This window comes from Anolis carolinensis, unplaced genomic scaffold, assembly GCF_035594765.1.
Source record: "Anolis carolinensis isolate JA03-04 unplaced genomic scaffold, rAnoCar3.1.pri scaffold_11, whole genome shotgun sequence".
In the NCBI taxonomy this organism is placed as follows: domain Eukaryota; kingdom Metazoa; phylum Chordata; class Lepidosauria; order Squamata; family Dactyloidae; genus Anolis; species Anolis carolinensis.
Window position 1 is genome coordinate 19856608 of NW_026943822.1, and position 14308 is coordinate 19870915.

A 14308-nucleotide genomic window follows, 5' to 3' on the forward strand; every position below is an offset into this window, starting at 1 on the left:
AAAATGTGTGTCTAGTTTAACAAATAGGACTTCTACAGTTGCAAAAGATAAAACTGAGCTTCATCCAAGGTAGCAGATTAGAACAATATGACAATAGAATTGCAGTTTGGTAGTTAAGAGGCTGGATGAAATTGTCCCATTAATGGAATATGTTATTTGGCCTATTTCTTTTGTGAGAAATATTTTCTCTTACTATGAGTGCTCTCATCAAGTATATAAGAAGGACATGCTCTTTGATGTTTAAGTTTCCTTAAGTTTGCTGGTCCTTTTACAATAATTTTGTCTTGGAGTCAAATTCATTTCCAGTGAAATTAGTGTCCAGAAAGGTCTCCATGAAATTGTTTTGCCCGGTGATATAGGTATCTTGTGTTGCGACATAGTCTAATCCTGTTTTAGATCTCCAGTACCTTACTGTGGTATACCTTTTTCTGTTTTAAGAACAAGTTTAATTAATGTTGGTTTTCAGGTCTCCCATAGTTTCCTTTCCATTCACAATCTTACAGCTATATCTCATGGTCTCATGGCACCTCAAGTCCTAAAACTTTTATTGGGAATAAGCTTTCTTGAACTCCAGCCCCCTTCATCAGATACCCACAGCTGTTTATGTACAAAACTTTGCACAAGAAAATTAATCTTTTAGATGATACATGATTCTCAGTTGCTGTAATTATTAACTACTAAATTATGGATAGGAAAACGATTATATTAGCCTTGTATGAAGCATCGTGCACTGAATATTTAAAGCAGTTGCAGAACACTGTGTAAGAAACACATTAAGCTTGTTTAAAATATCAACAAAATCTCTGTCACCTTCCACAGCTACCGCTATTGTTTTTGTGCTACCCTCAACTTAAATATTCACTTTGTGTTTGTGTTACTATATTGTTTTGCGGTGTTGTGGATCCTTCACAAAGTTGTATTATATTTTGTATATACTTTTCTTGTAATCTGCATTTACAGAATGTGTTAAAAACATTAGTGTTAAAGAGTCCCATTGTAAGGATTTGCACTGATACATGAGAGTGCAGATTTCTCCTATTTTGTTTGTGTGTTTTTAAATGGGCATCCTTCCTAAAGTTACTTATTAGAAAGGGGTTTAAATAGGACCACCAAACAATTTCTCATCTAAATATTCAACAGGTTTACACCTCAGTGCAGACATGTGATCGGACTTTGTTCTTTTATTCCTGGCAAATGTTAATGCAGCACATTCAGTACAAATATGGATGAATTGATAAAATAAAGTCTATTATTAAGAATGATCTCTTAGTACACAGATATGAACAGTTAACATGAAGTACCATAAATGATGTTAGTAATGCTTCCTCTTTATTATTTTTCTAAGCCTAACTTTTGAATGACTTCTTTTTTATGTTCCTAGTTCCTAGTGCTGCACCCCAGAATTTAACTCTGGAAGTGCAAAACTCTAAGGTAAGATGCTACAAATTTATAACTGTAGACATACATGAATGTTAGAAGTAACTAAATTCTGTCAACAAAAGAATAACATTTGTTTTTGTTGTTCTGTGTATATTAACTGAAGTTTTGCTTGCTACTTTTTTGCTAATTTTGGATAGAATTTGTTATGTTTCAGACTGGAGGAGACCTTGACTGGTGCCTTGTTTTCTAGCCTGTGTAATTGCCTAAACTTTTATTTGCCACAAGATCATTTGAAATTGGAAGTGCTAATGCTTCGGAATGTCATGCAAGAATTATTTTGTATGGATGTGGAATAACATTTAGATTTCTCTTGTAATAGCACTTGCCACTGTCCATGGTTTACTGTGCTTGTATAAAAATTAATATACTGTTCTCTGCTGTCTAAATGGCAGAGCTTCCTCTGTATATATCATTGTAATGCCTGAAATGCCGGGCAAGTTTACCCACAATATTTTAGATTCCGTATAAATTATTTCTTGAGCCTGCATAATGGAGATTGATGAAGCATGGGAATTAGCATGGTTTAATAGGAAGAACATGATTTATAATGTAATTTAACTTCCCACAGAGCATTCTGATGCATTGGCAGCCCCCGCCTGCAGGAACGCACAACGGGCAAATTACGGGATATAAAATCCGCTATCGAAAAGTGACTCGCAAAAGTGATGTGACGGAGAGCATTGTGGGGACACAACTTTCCCAGCTAATTGAAGGTGAGCGGGTTGGTTTTCTGTCTGAAGGCAGTATAGTCTAATTAGAGGTTCTTTCCTTATTAGTAATTAGTATTTAATATGCATGCTCTACAATACAGATGAAAAAGAGAGCTGCTGGTAAGGTGCATTGAAGTGTAATCTCTTCAGCCCAACTGTAATATCTATCATTTATCAGAGGCAGGGTAAAAATATGAGATCTGGCTAAGTAAGTATCTTTATATATTAAAATCTAAAAAGTAACACTAAACTAGAAACAAAGAAAGAGAGAGGGAGGAAAGGGGAACCAATGACATACAATTCTTGAAAGTTTTGCCAGTATGGAAATGGACATTATATCTGGAAAAGGATTTTCATTCTGAGTGCAAAACCTAAACTGCTAGGAATGTCCTCTTAACCTTGAGAAGATTATACTTTACTTGGATAAGAACATTATGAACTATGAGTTGTACCAGTCTTTCATCCAAATTACATCCTAGAAAAAAGCATTTATATATAAAATATTAGAGTTTTTCTCCTCACAAATGATTAACTGCAGAAGTAGAATTATTTGTGTTTTAATTGGAAACAGTAACTCCCTAGTCTTTGGTGAGAGTGATATTTTAAAAATCTCTTTATTTCAGGTCTGGAGCGAGGTACGGAGTATAGTTTTCGTGTCGCTGCTTTAACAGTCAATGGCACAGGAACATCTACTGATTGGATATCAGCGGAAACTTTTGAAAGTGACCTTGATGGTATGGGAATTCCATAAATATATGTGCATTGAGGACCCAGAGACATAGAGAAAATATATTCATTTTCTTAGCATCCTTTTGTCAAAAGATAAAAAGTTGTGTTAGGCATATTTGAATCAGGAGGCTTTCTTGTAATTGAGGAAGAGACACAGCAACCTGCTTCCACTTATTTAATTGCAGCAGAATGTAGGTGAGAATGAATGCCAAGTAGATACTTGAGCATAAGTTGCAATTCATAGTGCTTTCAGTGAGACAGCAGGATCAGAGTGAAAGTCAGCCTACATATATCACTGGAGAATAATGTAACAGCCAGGGAGCTGTTACAGCAAGACAATCTTAAGGGTTTTATTTTCATCACTAACATCTTCAGCTGAATCTATGTGGTTGCTTTACATCATCATAATGCACAGTCACTACAGTATTGTTATTGAATGTGATCTATTAGTGTTTAAACAGCAGCTTACTAGAGGTGGTTCACAGAGGATTCTTCCCACCTTTCTAAACACTCAAGTTTGCCTTGAAAAGACTGAAATGTCAACATTCAGGGCAGCTTTTGCTAGCACTAGTAAGAAGTTTTCTCTGTGAGCATATCTAAATAATAGAACTGATACAAAAATGCAAGAACATAACAGTAACATGCTACAAATGTCATATTTCTTAAATCAGATTATTTAATTAACTTCTTATATCTCTCCTTCTAATAGAATCAATAGTTCCAGAGGTTCCAAGTTCCCTCCATGTCCGGCCACTCGTAACAAGTATTGTTGTGAGCTGGACTCCACCAGAAAACCAGAATATTGTGGTCAGAGGGTATGCGATTGGGTATGGTGTAGGTAGCCCTCATGCCCAGACCATCAAGGTGGACTACAAGCAGCGATATTACACCATTGAGAACTTGGGTAAGGAACAAAACAGTCATAGTTATGGCCAGACATGGATACTTTTCTAAATACCGTATAGAAACAGTATCAACTTTTAAGTGTTAGGCTTTGAGTCTCTTTCGGGGGAGATAAAGTGGAACATAAATAATAATAATAATAATAATAATAATAATAATAATAATAATAATAATAATAATAATAAATAATTTGATTCAAAAGTGGGTGCCACCCTTGTTGACCTTGAGAACATTGTGACATCCTAAATAGATCTACTATCTAGGAATTTTTAGAATAAACGTTTAATGACAAAATCAACCATTCTTTTTCTTTAGATCCCAGTTCCCATTATGTCATAACTCTGAAAGCTTACAACAATGTTGGCGAAGGAATCCCACTCTATGAAAGTGCAGTGACCAGGGCATATACAGGTAAAATATGTTTTAAATGTTGAGACAGACATCTTTAAAATCATACTATTTATAGTGTTTTCAGTTGGGGAAACATCAGTATACATGTGTGTGTCTTTTAGATCAGAACTGATAATGTAAACATATAGTAGGCATGTTGTTAATAGACTTCCTGGAAATATCAATGTTATTTCTAACAGTATAAGCACAAGGTTATATTAAATGAGTATTCAGATAAGGTTGTTTAGTTACAAACTGCTGATTTGTCTCAGGCTTTTAAGCAGAGATAGTTCACAACATCTGTCTGTTGTACTATTACCTTATTGTTGCTAATGTTGTTTTCTACCATGTGGATTCATTGGAAGCCGGTTTCTTGTAGGCATTTTGTTGCTCAGCTTGCCTTTTGCTTTGTAGGTGATCCTGTCTTAAATGAATGTAAATCTGAACACATACTAAATATGTGAAAGATTAACTATCCCTGTTGTGTGCTAATTTACCCTTGTTTTCCAGCATCATTTTGGAGATGAGATGAATTAATACGTTAATCCAGCTAATGCTGAAAATCTCAAAAATATTTCAGATGTCTAATGAGAAATTATCTTCTTACTTTTGTGACAATCTGCTAAATATTAAGCTTTGTTTATTGCATGTGTTTTAAGAAGGAATCAAAAATAATAATTGAATACTTTTTTGTGCTGGTCTTGTGTTGCCTATTAACTCTGGCTTTTCTCTCTTTTTCTCCATTTCTCACCTTCATTTCATTGTATGACCCTGCATTTCACCCTTTTGTTTCTATTCACATTTAATGCCACCTTCTTTTCTTTTTTATTGTAATACCCGACTTTTTTGCCCATCAATCCCCTAGACACTTCTGAGGTTGATTTATTTGTTGTTAATGCTCCGTACACTCCAGTGCCAGATCCCTCCCCCATGATGCCTCCAGTGGGAGTTCAGGCCTCTATCCTGAGCCATGATACCATTCGACTCACCTGGGCAGACAACTCTCTGCCAAAGAACCAGAAGGTCTCCGATGCCCGTTACTATACAGTCCGTTGGAAAACCAACATTCCGGCAAACACAAAGTACAAGGTGAGCATCTGACTCACATGTGTAATTGACCCGCCGTGTCCTTTTATGTGGCCCTCCAAATGCTGTACTACAACTCCTGTATTCCACAACATTAGACATGGGCGTTGTGATACAGTAACATCTGGAAGGCTACAGTTTGTTAATAATAATAATAATAATAATAATAATAATAACTTTATTTTTCTATCCTGCCTTCATCTCCCTGAAGGGACTTGGGGCGGCTAACACAGGGCAAAGCCTGAAGACAATAAAACAAAATAAAACAAATAAAATAGCATTTTCGAATAAGTAAAAACACAATAAAATTAGACATCAATACAAATGCAATACAGTAACAGTAAAAAACCAGTTTAAAAGACGACATAAAGCAGATGAAAAGACTGTCAATTTGGCAAATTTGATGTATAGTCAGGAGAGTAGGGTTTGAATTTGGATACAAGGCTTTTGGATGTGATGTCTGATGCTAAAATGTCATTTCATCTTTCCCCATCCTCAGAGCCACAAGTGCTGCTGGGTTTCAGTTCCCATTATCCCCAGTCTGCATGGCAGATAATCAAGTGATGAGAGTGGTTGTTCATTAACATCTGTCCCTCTGTTTCCACATATTCTCTGTCCATTCATTCAGCAGCCCTTTGAATGTAACCATAAGGCTCATCTGGCCTTTGGTGAAAATGAGTTTGCCATCCCTTAAATAATAAAGAACCATAGTGTTGCAAGTAGCCCAATGGGCCATAGAGTCCAACTCTTTGAGCTGTGCAGGATCTTCAGCTGAACCACCCTCAGCCTCTTTCTAAAGACACTCAGTGTTTGGCAACCCTGATCTAAATAAAAGGCTGCAGGCTAAAACTCTTTGCCAAAGCACATTGAAAGCCACTGAATACCTTTGATCGTTTATTTCTGTGGTGTTAGCGCATTACCGCAGTATAGGATTAGAAAGTATGTTTTCATTGGCTTAACAGTAGGAGATTCCAAACATGCTAATACTATAGGCCAGCCTTCCCGATTCTGAGCCCCTCCAGGTGCTTTGGATCTCAGCTACCATCAGCCCCAGTCTGCTTGGCCAGTGATCAGGAATGCTGGGAAGCCTAATCCTAAATGTCTGGAGGGCTGAAGTTTGGAAAGAGTGGTTTTAAACTATTGCCAATTTATCCAGACAGTCTCCATTCATGTCCCTTTGATTTCTTTTAGATTGCAAATACCACCACCTTAAGCTTCTTAGTGACTGGCTTGAAACCAAATACCTTGTATGAATTTTCTGTGATGGTGACGAAGGGCCGAAGATCAAGTACTTGGAGTATGACAGCACATGGAACTACCTTTGAACTAGGTATTGCTGTCTTATTATTTTCTTTTTAAAACATGACACGTTTTTATCGGATGTTGTATCTTTGCCAACAAATTATCTGAATACTGGGGTGATGATAATAATCTTTTGACATCTTTCTGAGTGTGAGAGTATAAACAGATTTGTTACAGAATAGATTTTTTAAAAACAATATTTCTTAAACTCAAATTATATCTTAATAATAACTTGTAAAGAATAACTTGATGGTTAATTATTAATTGAGAAGGAGGAAAACCTTTAATTATTGAATAAGTAAGATCAGACAAGCTCTGATCTGGTCCTTGAAGCAATCATAAATACAAACTCCTTTGATTTTAATACGATTTTCTGAAGTAGAGAAACCAGGCAGTTTGAGGAATGTTTCAAACATATATTTACGCATGTGCTCTTTTGAATCCATGATCTTTGCCCCTTATTTTTCAGTTGTTGAGAAGCTTGATTTTTAATGCTAATTTGAAACTCTTGTTTTCTTATAGTAGTGAATAAATATAAATGTTTAAAATATGTAGATGAAGACATTCTAACCTCTAGAGAGCATTCTTGTGAAGATGTTGCCTATTTTGTTGTTGTTGGTTCCACAAACGAGTGAATGATTTGAAATCATACAAATTCATTGTTGGTTCTGCCTTTTGGTTCTTTTGTGGAAATGAAATTGAAGTTATCATTTCTTGCCTTTATTGTACCATTATGGATTTCTTTGGCTAAATAAGGAACACTTTATAGCCCAGTGCTCTGAACCTTGAAGAAGCTATATATCCTTGTCGCTGTGGAAGATAGAATGTCTCTGCCATTAGAAAATGAGTCCTGAAATCCTTATTATTGAGTTTACTATTTCTATTGTTATTGCTGGTAGTTGGTAGGCTTAGCTTTGAATATAACTGTTACAGAACACATTTCAGAATGATATCACTGGCTGTGTGTAATGTAAATATTCTTCCTTAGTTCCAACTTCTCCTCCGAAAGATGTGACAGTGGTGAGCAAAGAAGGGAAGCCTCGAACAATCATAGTTAACTGGCAGCCGCCATCCGAAGCCAATGGCAAAATTACAGGTGAAATTTCATCTCAATACCTCAGGATACTTATTATGCTATTTATATTAAGTATATAGAAAGAACAGGGTGGTTAAATACCTTGGAGGATTCTCCCGTGCTTTGTTATCTTTTGTTTCAAGAGCGTAATGTGTTCCCTTATTGGCATTTCCCCTTTGAAATAATTGAAGCTTGACCTGGCAAGTGGCTTAGATCTTTACTTAACGTAACCATTACATGGTAAGTAGAAGCATCAAATATTTGTGGGATCTTTTGATGTTCTAAATCCTTAGAATCGCATTTAGCTTCTCTGAATTTTAAGTAGTATTCAGGTAATACCCATATATTAACACAGAGTTTATGGCAAACAGAAGCCAGCTTTGTAAAGAACAGAGGGAAGACTTTCCTGCTGGGTCTTTTTTTTTGGGGGGGGGGGGGGTTGCTTCTGCATTTGGAGGGAAGCACTTTAAATGCTGCAGCAGACAAAATAGTCCTACAATAGGCAATCATGCCTTCCATAAACTTTTGTAAGCATCATTTTCCATTTGGACACTTTTAAGTGATGAAAGGCTATATAGGGCACACCGTTCCCATCTCTGCCATATATGTCATTACAAGATATCTTAGAGATGGGATCCTGGTGGCACAGTGTGTTAAAGCGCTGAGCTGCTGAACTTGTGGACCAAAAGGTCCCAGGTTCAAATTCCGGGAGCAGAATGAGCGCCCGCTGTTAGCCCCAGCTCCTGCCAACCTAGCAGTTCGAAAACATGCAAGTGTGAATAGATCAATAGGGAAGGTAATGGCTCTCAATGCAGTCATGCCGGCCACATGACCTTGGAGGTATCTACGGACAATGCCGGCTCTTCGGCTTAGAAATGGAGATGAGCAGCAACCCCCAGAGTCGAACACGACTGGACTTAATGTCAGGGGAAACCTTTACCTTTTAGAGATGGGACCTTGGCCTAAATGTGAAATTCATCCATACTTCATATATGTCTTATACACATAGCTTGAGTGTAATTTTATACAATTGTATACAATATTATTAGTAATAACGCAAAGTAGAGTTATGCAAACTGAACTACCAGAAAGCAAAGGTGTCACTATCTCAGCCACCAAATTTGTATTTCGGAGTATTTTGAAATTCTGAATAAAGGATGTCCAACCTTGTACTATCTCATGATCACCCTGAACAAGCTCATAGTTTCCATTCACAAAGCTGGATCAGTTTCTGTGTTCACTGGCTCCTTTGGAATGAAATGGTTCAGTAATGGAATAATACTGGCTTTGTATTTAGTGGAGAACTATGTGAAAGGGCTGCCCTCTGGTGGAATCATATTCTGTAGTAAAAACTTCAAATTGAAATCATTCACAGTGCCATCTCCTAGTTTGCTCAACTTCTGATTTTACATTTGTTATTAGTACACACTAGAATGAATTAATAGTTACTATGGGCTTCCTCATTGTGAGAGAAGTGAAATGACAGTAAGCATTTATGTGGAATTTCAAGTACCACATACTGGCTTATACATCATAATGAATGCTTTAAAATACTTTAGAATATGTGGAATTTTTTTTCTTTATAGCTCACTAGTTGCATTTTATTTTTTTGTACAGGATATATCATTTACTACAGCACAGATGTCAATGCCGAAATACACGACTGGGTCATTGAACCTGTTGTCGGAAACAGACTAACCCATCAGATTCAAGAGCTGACCCTCGACACAGCCTATTATTTCAAAATTCAGGCCCGCAACTCCAAGGGCATGGGCCCTATGTCGGAGGCAGTACAATTCAGGACGCCAAAAGGTAGGTTGCTCTTGTATAAGTGAATATGTTTCCTGTTGAGATGTTAGAGAAAAGAAGATGAACGTGAAGAAGATAGGGTTCTTTTCTGAAAACAGAATTCTGCTAGATTTTTATAAATACTGTGTGTGTGTGAGAGAGAGTTTAGTTCCACTTTCCCCAGATAACATTTGTTATATCATGCATACCAAAACAGAAAACAAAAGAAATTTTCTGTGCCACCTGGTAGACCGTGATTCTGAAATAGTAAACCAGAATACTAGGCTACCAACTTGAACATGTAAATGCTCTAGATGTTGTCATGGGTGATGTCTCATGTATGAATAAGATTACACAGTTACTTGCTTTTTACTTGGGATCTTAAAGAGTACTTAGTCTGACAGAAAATAATTCAAAGTAGATGTCTTTCAATTAGTAGAATGCTTCATGATATTCTCATGCCATGTGAATAGCTCTTATTGTAAATATGAACAAGACTTGAAAATTAGAAGACAGTTTTGTCAGGTCAATGTTTAGATCTGTAGTGATACTATTTGTTTACTATCTGATATTAAAAGTTTCCTTTTTTCATGCAAATGGGTCCCTCCTTCAGGTTTGGTGATCTTTCTCTTGTTTATTTCCTCCCATTTGCTTTCCCTGGTAGCTGAAACATCAGATAAAATGTCTAATGATCAAGGTAAACAAATGGACGTGCTTTCTGTGTCATTCCTTTTCTTGCAAGTACCATTGTTTTCCTAATAGCCATTAAATGCAAAACAGCGAGTTCTGGTAGAATATGAAAATCTGAAAGCTGATATCTGTTTTATGTATAGAGTGTTCGAAATGAAATCTTTCTAAATAGGCAGCGCAGGATGCATGGATGCTACATGAATGTAATTATAGCTACTTTGGATACAGCTGAATTGACAGTTCTAGGAAACCCCTGCATTCTGTCTGTCTGAACCATGGCTGTTTTCTGTCTGAAAGAAGCGTTGAACCACGTGTTTAGAAACTAGTTTTCGAAAGGCGAGCAGGAATTGAATTCTAAGTAACAATTTTGCTTTTCAGCTTTGGGATCTGCCGGAAAAGGGAGCCGGCTCCCGGATGGGGGAACAGACTATAAACCTCCCATGAGTGGTAAGTGAAGTCTTTATTTATACTGGTAACTGAGGTGATGAGACACCTGTATTAAGGTTTTTCTGGAAAAGCTGGTGGATTTTTACAGTGAGGTGTGGGAAGCATTCTCCCTTAGAATTATTATTATTATTATTATTATTATTATTATTATTATTATTTATTCATTTTTTTCTCAAAGCAATGGAAAGTCCCATTAGTACATGATGCTTTCATGTATATGGCTTTGTTTTTAGTACAAGCAAGTGTTGCTTACATTCCTTAAATGGAAAAAAAGTTCACCTTTTGTAATAAATATTATTTGTTCTTTTAAAGGAAGCAACAGCCCCCATGGAAGCCCTTCTCCTCTGGAGTACAATATGCTTCTGGTCATTATAGTGTCAGTGGGAGTCATCACCATTGTAGTCGTGGTGATTGTGGCCGTGTTCTGTACCCGTCGCACCACGTCCCACCAGAAGAAGTAAGTTTGCTTAATTTTCCTCTTTTGGAGTGTAACTTTAATTACGGCTTCAAATATCTGGTTGCATTTGATATGGTTAAAAAAGAACCTTGCATATTTGTGGACACACAATTTCTGGTAAAAGAAGTAAGAAAGCCTTTTGTCATTGATAAATAGAGCTAGAAAAGTAAAAGGTCAGCTGGTAGATCCTATTTATGCAATACAACAGATTCAATAAGGCAGAGACAGTGTGCATAGAGTAAAGATGCTTGCATAGGAGATATTGAGATCGCGATAGAGAAACAATGACTTTATGACCTGTCTGTGAAAATGTAAATATTTGGGTTTTTTGTATGTGTTTCCAAAGGAAGCGAGCGGCTTGCAAGTCTGTCAATGGGTCTCACAAATACAAAGGGAATTCCAAGGATGTGAAACCCCCTGATCTTTGGATCCATCATGAGCGACTTGAACTGAAACCCATTGATAAATCTCCTGATCCCAATCCAGTCATGACCGACACCCCGATCCCACGAAATTCCCAAGATATTACTCCAGTTGACAATTCCATGGACAGCAATATCCATCAGAGACGGAACTCGTACAGAGGTGGGTTTTGGTGACAATCATTCCATATTTTTGTCTCTTCATTTTAAAAAAAAATTATGGATGAGTAGGTTTCATTGAGATTTTAAACTTTGTAATTACTTCATAATTGCCCAGTTCACAGCTGCAGTGGTTGCCTTTGGATTAATAATAATTTGCATATAGAATCATAGAATCATAGAATAGTAGAGTTGGAAGAGACCACATGGGCCATCCAGTCCAACCCCCTGCTAAGAAGCAGGAAATCGCATTCAAAGCACCCCCGACAGATGGCCATCCAGCCTCTGCTTAAAAGCCTCCAAAGAAGGAGCCTCCACCACGGCCCCGGGGAAAGAGTTCCACTGTCGAACAGCTCTCACAGTGAGGAAGTTCTTCCTGATGTTCAGGTGGAATCTCCTTTCCTGTAGTTTGAAGCCGTTGTTCCGTGTCCTAGTCTGCAGGGCAGCAGAAAACAAGCTTGCTCCCTCCTCCCTATGACTTCCCTTCACGTATTTGTACATGGCTATTATGTCTCCTCTCAGCCTTCTCTTCTGCAGGCTAAACATGCCCAGCTCTTTAAGCCGCTCCTCATAGGGCTTGTTCTCCAGACCCTTAATCATTTTAGTCGCCCTCCTCTGGACGTTTCCAGCTTGTCAACATCTCCCTTCAACTGTGGTGCCCAAAATTGGACACAGTATTCCAGGTGTGGTCTGACCAAGGCCATCTCGTGACCATATACTTCACAAGAAAATATAATCCTCTGGCATTGATGCACAAAATAGTGTAGCTACTGAATAACAATTGAAAATTTGTTGAAAATAAACTTTCTTTGGTGTTGGAAAGCTTAAACAGCAACTTCTGTCATTGCTTTCAAAACAGTTTCTGAAGTGGGAGACAACACTCTTCTTAAATATATGTTCTTAATTCTTGATAACCAATGTATATTTATTTTTTAAATGATTCATATATTTTTCTGTCTGTTACTAGAGGTTTCATGAAGGACAGAGAATAATAACAATAATCATCCTCATAATAATAATAATAATAATAATAATAATAATAATAATAATAATAATAATAATAATAATATATTTATTAACCACTTCTCCTCACAGCTCGAGGCAGGTACAACATGATGGAACACTATCAAAATACATAAAAAATATACACATGTAAAAAAAATTCAGAGGTAAAATGCTGATTAAAATTACCTATAAAATGCAGAATGATAATAGTAATAGTAATACTACTTTCTTTTCTTTTTCTAGGACATGAGTCAGAAGATAGCATGTCCACACTTGCAGGAAGGAGGGGAATGAGACCAAAAATGATGATGCCATTTGATTCTCAACCACCTCAACGTAGGTTTGGCCTTAGATCTTACTACAGAGCCAAATAGTTCTAAATTTTGCACCACTTTTGAGTAGTGTGATGTGTTTAAAATCTTGCTTGTTTTTGAGATTTATTTATTTATTCAATGCAAGGAAAAATCACCAAACCCCCCCGATTACTTTGTAATTCTACAAACACCACCAAAGTTATAAATATTCAGAGGGTTGCCAGTATTTCCATGCCAAGGTAGTATGTTGATACTGAGATCCCAACAGATCTCAGAACTGGCCAGATTCATAAGAAGAATGTGTTCCTTCAAACATACTAGACCCAAAACATATTAGCTCTTTCCTGCTGCTGTCATATTGTAGATTTCATGCTAATCAATGAGACAAATGTCCATTTAAAAACAGTTTCAAAAGGACAAGTAGTTGTGTTTTTCATAATTATGCCATTGAGCTAGTTCAATTAAATGATAGGTAATAGCACTTTCCCACAGTGACAGCAAGAAAATGCTGCCACCTGCCACAGCTTCCTTTTAATTGTATTATTGTCAGAGATGCTGTAGTCAATCTGCAGTATTTGTAATTACACACCTTCTGTAAAATTGGATTTCTGTCTTACTGGGCAACTGACAAAGAGCTATTTCAAAAGTCGTGAAAAAGCTTAATTCATGATTCACTGCTAATATATTGGAGTATTTCATTGCAACATATAAACGGGGAGATGCTGAGTAACCCTTTCATGAAGATATTATCATATTTTCATCATACTAAATTAGCATCATGTTAAAATATTTCATAATTTCACAGTTCTGATAGCATTGCTTTCTTCCCACTCTGTGTGTAGCATAAGTTTCTTTTCAGCATGGTGTTTTAATCTGCTAGTCTGTTGGCTTTTTTGGGGGGGTTTGTTATAGCTGATGCTCTGCAATAATGTCTAACATTGGAGTTCATATTCAAATTCCACGCAGTGTTTAGAGATGACATGAAAACATGTCCTTTTTCTCCTAAGTGTTAAAGAAGAGGACAGAGCCTATAGATAGGTCTTGCTTCCTAGGTTTTATATCCTTGTTGTGTCCACCAGTGTCCTGGTGGCACTGCGTCTGTTGTGTAATAAACTGTGCATGGTGTGTGGTGAAAGGGGCAGGGTGCACTTCAGCATGCGTGCCAATTGGTCTGTGCGTTAAGCATTATTTTTCTTTCTGTCTTATATCCATCCACAGCCGTGATTAGTGCTCATCCCATCCATTCCCTTGATAACCCCCACCATCATTTCCACTCCGGCAGCCTCGCTTCTCCAACCTGCAGCTACCTTCATCACCAAGCAAACCCATGGCCTGCGGGCACATCCTCCGTGTCCCATTCAGACAGGGCTAATTCCACAGGTGAGAAGAAT

The 14308-nt window shown here is 37.1% G+C and overlaps 1 protein-coding gene across 10 annotated transcripts in view; it reads left to right on the forward strand.

The window, feature by feature from the left end:
• Positions 1-14308, forward strand: part of neo1 (neogenin 1) — a 72247-nt gene that overhangs the window by 49761 nt on the left and 8178 nt on the right. For 3 of the 10 annotated variants that reach the window (XM_008121009.3, XM_003227708.4, XM_008121010.3), the window contains exons 12-26: positions 1382-1431; positions 2009-2153; positions 2774-2884; positions 3589-3783; positions 4098-4193; positions 5038-5261; positions 6450-6588; positions 7549-7656; positions 9253-9447; positions 10088-10120; positions 10492-10560; positions 10873-11017; positions 11364-11602; positions 12847-12939; positions 14136-14297. In XM_008121009.3, coding sequence (XP_008119216.2) covers positions 1382-1431; positions 2009-2153; positions 2774-2884; positions 3589-3783; positions 4098-4193; positions 5038-5261; positions 6450-6588; positions 7549-7656; positions 9253-9447; positions 10088-10120; positions 10492-10560; positions 10873-11017; positions 11364-11602; positions 12847-12939; positions 14136-14297 — 2004 coding nt within the window. The remainder of the gene's footprint in view (positions 1-1381; positions 1432-2008; positions 2154-2773; positions 2885-3588; positions 3784-4097; positions 4194-5037; positions 5262-6449; positions 6589-7548; positions 7657-9252; positions 9448-10087; positions 10121-10491; positions 10561-10872; positions 11018-11363; positions 11603-12846; positions 12940-14135; positions 14298-14308) is intronic. The other 7 variants (XM_008121008.3, XM_008121013.3, XM_008121014.3 and 4 more) reach the window with 4 other exon arrangements.